At 64.5% G+C, this 7,690-nt stretch overlaps 1 protein-coding gene across 2 annotated transcripts; it reads right to left on the minus strand.

The window, feature by feature from the left end:
• On the minus strand, window positions 1–6,380 carry USH1G (USH1 protein network component sans). Of its 2 annotated transcripts, XM_012778751.2 has the most exons (3): window positions 6,069–6,380; window positions 2,726–3,943; window positions 1–1,728 (listed from the first exon to the last, which is right to left on the minus strand). In XM_012778751.2, exons 1-3 carry the CDS (start codon window positions 6,230–6,232, stop codon window positions 1,725–1,727), a joined length of 1,386 nt encoding a protein of 461 aa, XP_012634205.1. In that variant the 5' UTR covers window positions 6,233–6,380; the 3' UTR covers window positions 1–1,724. The 2 variants fall into 2 exon arrangements, with proteins under 2 accessions (XP_012634205.1, XP_012634206.1); XM_012778752.2 differs by lacking the exon at window positions 1–1,728 and having other exon boundaries at window positions 2,722–3,943.
• Window positions 6,381–7,690: the final 1,310 nt, after the last annotated feature.

The following is a 7,690-nucleotide window of genomic DNA, read 5'->3' on the forward strand; positions in this document are numbered from 1 at the left end:
AAAAGTGATAATGAACTTGAGGGAGGGGTTCGTGGTACAGTGGGGGACCCCAGGGCCCATCCCATCCCAGCATCGGGAGACCCGGGACAGGCTGAGGCAGTAAATGGACCAGGAACAGGAGAGAAAGGTGGCACCTGGGGCTCCAGGAAAGAAGAGTCGGCACTTGGGGTGGCCCCAGGGCTCAGGCCCAGAGAACAGGGAGAAGGGCTAGGGTGGGCTCTGGGTGGCAGTGGCAGGTAGCCAAGCCCTCAGTGTCCTGCAAGGGACAGGAACCACCTCCTTCACGCCCCCAGCTCTGGGCATGTGTGTGGATGGGGCCCCCCACAGACAGACCAGAGAGAGGCCTTTGGGATCTCTCCCCCCTGGCCCACTCAAGGGGGCCCCGGGAGGAGCTGGGGCCGTGGCCTTGCTCCCAGCAGGGGCTGCTTCCCCCACCAAGGTCAGGGACGGACGGTCCACTGCTGACAGAGGAGGAAGGGCAACTTGTGCAGGCTGTGCATGCGCACACACGTGTGTGGGCTCCCGAGGGGCTCTCCCACACACGTGACGTCAGTCTGGCTGGAGAGCTCTGAGGACACAGGTACCCTCTGGGCTGGCCTGTCCCCTGGTCTTACCCCATCACAGAGCTGGGACACAGGTGAGCTCTTACCCACCCATGATCCATGAAGAATAATGAAGCAGCCCAGTCCCTTCCAGACCTCGAGGAAACACCACCAACCAACCCTCAGCGCGTGCACACGCGAGCACGCATGCACACACACCGCCCTGGGGACCTGAGGACAATCAGCAGTTTAGATTATCCACATCCTCCAGTGTCACACCGCGGGACATGCCCACACTAGGCCCAACACCCAGCCGTGCCCCGTCTGTCTGTCTCGGGCCTGGGGGACTCTGAGCAGTTGGCAGACGCCTTTCTCTAGGCCAGCGCGTGCCCGCCAGCCTGGGGCTGTAATACTGCGGCCTGTTGCTCTAGCGCCTTGCATCCAGCGCCCTGGCCCGACAGGGTCCCTGGGGGGCCAGGCTGCACAACGAAGGAGCGGGAAGCTGGAAGAGGACAGGCAGGACTCTACCCCAGGGTGAGCTGGGAAGGGCGCCAGTCACCCCCGCCCACCCAGCCTGGCTGTCCAGCACCGGGCCATGGCAGTGGGTGAAGGAGAGGGCTGGTCCTGCTCCGGGATGGGGAGGGGACTGAAAGGGCATTTGGCTGAAGAGTCTGGCTGGGGAACGTCCCCTCTGGGGTGCGTGGGGGAGGGGAGGCAGCCCAAACTCTTCCCGTCACACAAATGTAGGAAGTGAGCAAGTCCCCAACCTGGGCACAGAGAGAACGGCACCTTGGAGGAGGCATGGAGAGACAGTGGCACCTGCAACAAGCCATGCTCCCCTTGTCCACCCCCCACTCCCGTCCAGCTCCGGTGCCCTACCCTCCCTCTGAGGCTGGCCTTCCACAGAGCCACATGTCTTTTAGGGCTGCTCAGATGCGGGTGGTCAGGGCCTTCGGGATCCCTCAGAAATGGTGCTCTGGGACGTTCTCTTGCCCCTCTGGGTGCCACCAGGCCACACCCTCTGCCTCAGGGTGTGGACAGGCTTTCAAAGGAGAAGACCCACGTGGTCCTTGCTCTTGGGGAAGGGAGCTGCAGGGCTGGCGCTGTGAGGACCTCATGGCCCCACCGTTGTGGGTTGTGGCAACTTGCAATTCATTTTGGTCTGGGGAGAGGAGCCCCTGGTTATCTGTGGAGGAAGAGATAGAAAGAAATAGATCTCAGATGAGGGCCTTCGGAGCCGTCATTTCAACAAGGACCAGCCATTTAGTTGACCTGGCCTCCTCACTCTCTGGGCAGGCTGATGGTCAGGGATGGGGGACACCAGCCTAAAGGTGACCCCCCATTCCCCAAACTCTAAACCAGACTGCCTCCCCACACCCATGCCTCCCCCAGCCATTCAGGGTAAAGGCCACATACCTAAGGAGGGGCAGTTTTTGCTGGGCTCTAGGAATGCCATGGGGGAGGGGCCAGGGCAGGGACCCACCAACTGCACCAGTGTGGTGGCAGCCTTGGGCGACTGTGACAGCTGCTTGAACAAGACAACTGTGCCTCCAAGGCACTATCAGCCCTGCTGGGGGCATTTGCTCATGTTCCTGCAGGGTTCTGGCAAGTAGAATATCTAAGGGCTTGGGCAATTGAGAGGACCTGCCACACCTGCCATGCCATGGGAGTCACCTTGTCCCCAGGCTCTAGAGCCACACAGAGCAGGGACCAGCTCTGCACAGAGCAGCAGCAGGACCTTGGGGTGCGTTATTCTAACCCTCTGAACCCACACTTGTGCATCCGCTGTAAAATGGGAATGAACCAGTCCACCGCCCACGGGAGTTCAGGGGGATTAAGCAAGAGGACAGGTTCAAGGGCATAGCCCAGTACCTGGGACGTGGGAGCGCTCAAGAACATCCTAGCTGTAATCTCGGGGACTACTGCATCTCATCGACACTAAGTCGCCCATTTTCCCACATTTCCACATTCGAGGTGCATTTTACCTTACCCATGATAAGAATGCCTCAAGTGGCCATTAAATTGGCAGTTTCTGTTTCTGAGCTGGTGGTAAATAAAATAGTGGGGCCCCTCTTATAATTGATGGCGGCTTAGATTTTAGGAAACACGGTATTATCCCCCTCCCACTCCTGAACAGGCAGACCTCCCTTCCCCAGTGGCTGTCCACCAGGCTGGGCACTCACAACTCTGTGTCCTCCAGGGCAGGCGGACGCTCCAGCGCCTGCCTCCGCCGCCGCACGGCCCCCAAGATCTTCTTGCGCGGCCCCAGGGGGACGCTGATGCTGCGGAGGTCGAGGTCAGAGCACAGCATCAGCGCCTCCAGGTCGATCTTCTCCTGCCGCAGGAGGGCTGCGAAGTCCTCCATGTGCAGGGAGGCCAGGAAGGTCTCCAGCGGGCTGGTCTCCGGCTCCAGGTCCTCGTCCAAGCCCAAGTCCAGCTCGTCCCAGGGCAGCTCCTCCCCGCAGCTGCGGTCCTGCAGGCTGTTGGCACTGCCCAGGCTGTCGTCGTCCAGGCTGGGGGAGCTCTGCAGCCGACCCCGCAGCGTGCCCGCCCCGTCCAGCCCCCCGTCCTCACGGCCCAGCCCATGCAGCCCGCTGCTCAAGTAGTTCCTGCGGAACACCATGGTGCCCAGGCCGGGGCGGGTAAACAGGGAGTCGTGGCCTGAGTCGGTGCTGACCTCCGAGTGGGCAGGCTCGGCCGCCAGCGTGGCACGGGAGACGCTGTCCTCGTCCGAGAGGAACATGTCCCGGAGCGGGGCGCGGCCCCACTCCTTGGGGTTGGCGTAGGGGCCCTGGCGCACGAACATCACGTCGCTGCCCAGCTGCAGGCCCGAGAGCGAGCGCACGCTCTTGCGGCCGTCCTCCGAGACCTTGAAGGTGCCCTCGCCGCCCTGCTTGCGCCTCTCCAGCTTCTTCTGGATCTTGGTCTTGCCCCTGGCGGTGCCGTGCAGCGTGGCCTGCGAGTAGGGCAGGTGGCTGCCGAGCGCCAGGTGCTGCAGCCGGCGGCTCAGGGTGCTGGACGTGAGGCTGGAGAAGCTGAGCGTGTCGGAGCGCTCGGCCAGCTCGCGCCGGTAGCGCCGCTCCATGCGCTCGTGGTGCTTGCGCTGCAGCTTGGCGCACTCGCGGACGCGCCGCTCCGCCTCGCGGAAGGCCTTGTCCTTCAGCTTGCCCACCAGCTTGGGGTTGAGGCTGCTCTGCTTGGCCGCGATGGAGTCCAGGTAGCGCACGCACTCCATGTGGCCCTTCATGGCGGCCATGTCCAGCGGCGTGTGGTAGTCGTTGTCCAGGCACCAGATGTTGGCCCCGAAGGACACCAGGAAGGACAGGCAGTGTAGGTGGCCATTGGAAGCTGCCAGGTGCAGGGGCGTGTTGCCCCAGATGTCACACTTGTCTGGGTCACCCCTGCAGGGAGAATGGGCGGGGCCGAGGTGGAGGACGTGGGGCGGGGAGGGGCTCCCCACAGGCACAGCCGGCCCAGAAGGACCTGAGGCCTGAGACCGCCCTGACTCCAGGGGACCTGCAGGCCTAGAGGGAGCGCTGGGGGAAAATGGCCACGGGCAGGCAGGGGGTGGGGCGACAGGGAAGGCGGGGCCAGGGCGGGGCCTTCCCCAAGATAACGGAGGGCTGGGAATCTCAGGGGATAAATATTTGATGCCCAGAGAGAAAGGAGTGAATTATTCATGGCGCCCAGCGGGGAGCTGGCCCAGAGAGGTGGTGGGCCAGGGCAAGTCTGGGTCTCTGGGCAGGCGTGGTGGCCGGTGTGGCTGCGTGTTTCACAGTGACTGTAAAAGAGTACAAGAGGGTGGCGTGCTGGGCTTGAGCCCTGCGTGAGTGTGTGTGAGTTGTGTGCTTGTGTGTGGGCGGGCACGGCCGTGTCTACAGGGAGCGAGGCCAGGCCTGGCAAGCCGGAGTGTGAGCGCAGGTGTCGGGCCTTGGCCTGGGCCAGGAGGGGAGTGTGGGGGCAGCCAGGACTGCAGGGAGGAGGAGAGACATTGGCTGCCTGCGCCCTCCCAGCGGGCCTCCAGTCTCTGGGCCGCCCCATCTTCCGGAGCCCCGTGAGGCTGGCTGACTTGGGCTGGTCCAGGGGCCCTGATCACCCCCTTGAGCATCCTCCACACCAGACTGTCCCTCCCCCCACGAGGGGCAGGCTCCTGCTGGCTCCTCCAGAAGGAGGCCAGCACAGACAGCACCCCTGCCCCATGCTGCTAATGAGGCCACGAGGCCAACCCCAGGGCTGCAGGAAGAATCACTCCCTTGTCTCCACAGCTCCCCACACAGCCCCTGCTGGTCGCCAAGTCCTGCTGGCCAATGTGGGGAGGGGCTGCTCTGTATCTGGCCCACCCACCATGAGCACCAATCCTAGCCTCTGTGGGAGTTGGGGCTTGGGGTACCAAGGGGGAACCCTCTTCCCCTCCTCCTATGAGCCTCTCTGAAGGGGGAGTAGAGGACCAATCACTGTGCCCTCCTGGGGTGGGGAGGGGCCAGTGAGTCTGGGCCTCTTGGAATATGGCTCAACTGCCTAGTCTTGGAGCTGCCCCCCTGCTGCTGCTGGAGAGAGGGGTTCCCTCACCCACCATGTGCTTAGGCCACAGGGCAGCACTGCCACCTCTCTCCCAGGGCCTGAAATGTTCATGCTGACCCTCCGGGGGCAACCCTGCCACCCCTTGTCTTGTCCAGACCACCCTGGTGTCCAGACCAACTTGACCTCTCTTTATACAACTGTTGGGGGTGGAGAAGTTGTTTGTAAGATTGTGACTTAGCCCTGGGGAACCCACTTCAGCAGTCCTGGATGGAATTCTTCAGCTGCTACCTCCCAACCTCTTTCCTGGCCTTGACACCCTGCCTGCCCCCTCTCCCCAGGGGAGGGGGAGGGGAGAGAAGCCCCTGCAAGGGCCAGCACACCACAGCCTCTCCATTGCTTAGCTGTGCCCTGCAAGGGTGGGGGAGTGCAGACACAGTTAATGGGGTGGCTGGCTGAACCGGTGACATTTGGTACTGTGGACAGGGCCCATAAATCCCAGGCATGAGCAGGGTGAGGGAGACAGCTCTGTGAGATCTAGCCTGCTGGGAGGTATGGGTGCTGGCCAGGAGAGCCCCTGGCTGGGAGGTTGGGGAGGGAGCAGCCCCCACTGCTGCCGCTGTAAGGCTTCTCAGCCTTCTCTCTGGTTCTCACTACACCCCCCATTCTTGCGTCCAGGCGGCCCCCACCCAGGAGAGCTCACCCACCTTCCTCTCCCTCCAGCAACTTCCCCCACATCATGACCCCCCCCCCAAATCCCAGTTTCTCCCCTCCTAGCCCCACATCCAGGTCACAAGTGTCACATGCCTCGGCTTGTGTTCCCCTCCACGTGGGTCTCCCCCACGAATGCCAGACTCCAGGGTTCTACCTTAGGGTCTGTCCATAGAGGAAGGAGGGAGCTCGGAGGAGGGGTAAAAGGTGTCATGAAGTCTGGGGGTGTCTCAGGGGGCTGGAGCAGCCTGGAAGGCTCTCCCCCTCCGCCGTGGGGCTGGGTGGAGGGGTACTCACCCGCGGCTCACGATGAGGCGCAGCGACTCCAGGTTGCCATGGTAGGCGGCCCAGAGTGTGGGGGTCATGCCATCCTCGTCGGGGGCATTCAGCTCCTTCCGGGTGGCCTCCTTGAGGAGCTCCAGGTAGCCATCCCGGGCTGCGCGGTGGTACTGGTCGTTCATGGCGCCCGAGTTGGATGGGGCGGGCAGGGGGCACGGGGAAATGCCCCCCGCAGGGGAGGGCGGAGGGGCTAGTGCAGAGGCATGAGGTTGGGGGAGGGGGCCGAGCAGGGGCCGGGGCCGCCAGCCCCCGCTGCCGCAGACGGAGGGCCTGGAGCGCCAGAGCCGTGGCTAGCGGGACATCTGAGCCGCTCCGGACGGCGGGGGTGGGGGGTGGAGATCTCCCGCTGCCCAGGGAGCCGCCCCGGGCTTCCCCTGGGTCCTAAACCGCGCTCACCGGTGACCCAGGCGAGGCCCTGCCCTCACGCCAAGTCCCCACCACTGCGCCCCGCCCCGTGAGCCCCAGTCTGGGGAGAGTTTGGGGTCCCTCGTCACTGGAGACCTGGCGCCGTGGCTCTAGGTTTCTCCACCCATCAGAGAAATGGGACAAGGGCTGCGGAGGGGTGTCTGAGGGCGGGGCAGAGGGGTAGTCCTGAACCTCAGGACAGTGCGCCCAAAAGGGGACGTGAGGACCGAGACAGTCTGCGAGTCGCACGCGGCAGCCGCGGGCGCCACCCCCTCTCGCACGATGGGCCAGCCGCGCTCCAGCAGGGGGCGCTAGAGGGCTGGGCGCCGACTGCGCGCCGCGTGGGAACCGGGTACTCGCGCCCTGGACTTCGCGGCGCCCGGCGGAGCAGGGGACCCGGGAGGGATAGAGGAAGAGGGAACGTCGATCACGGAGACAGCCGTCGGGGAAAAGGGGCCCGCGGGTCTCGATCTCGGGGCGGCGACAGAGGAGCACAAGGGTACAGGGCTCGCCGGGGCTGGAAGGCCGTCGGGGGCCTGCGGGTCCTGGGACGTCTCTTGGGCGTCGGCTCTCGGGGCTCAGGCGGCCGGGACCGCTGCGCCGCAGTGGGCACCGCGGCGGGTGGGGGCTGCCCTCCCTCGGAGCCGGTGCCGCAGTGCCGGGCCGCGCCCGAGTGTGGCCGGGCCTCTCAACAGGTAGATATAAATCTAACCTTATCTGGCTCCTGCGCTCTTCCCTAAATTTCAGCTCGGAGAAAAGATGGATCATGTGAATGGGGCTGAGAGGTTTATGGAGCCCAGCTGTCGCGGCTGTAAATCACCCTGCCCTCCTGGGTATAAAGCGCCCGTCCAGCCCGGCGTGGAAGAGAACGGACGCTCGCTGCCCCCTGACCCCCAGCTCAGCGTGGCCTCCCGGCCCAGCCAGGTGGGTGCCCTGGGCCGGCGGCAGTGGGGTTTGGGGAGTGCCGCCGCGTCTCCTTTCCTTCCCATGGAGCGGGAGAGGGGCGGGCTCCGGTCTTTCTCTTCCCCTTTCCAGCGCTTCCTCCAGGTGGAGTACTCTCTGGCCCCCAAAGCCAGGCGTGAGATGGGGGGAAAGAGAGCCGTCGGGGTTGACCTGCGGTCCTGTCCGCTCCTTTCCCACAGTGACCCCTCCAGCCTCCTCCAGCCGCCCCTGCC

This window comes from Microcebus murinus, chromosome 18 (genome assembly GCF_040939455.1).
Source record: "Microcebus murinus isolate Inina chromosome 18, M.murinus_Inina_mat1.0, whole genome shotgun sequence".
NCBI lineage: Eukaryota > Metazoa > Chordata > Mammalia > Primates > Cheirogaleidae > Microcebus > Microcebus murinus.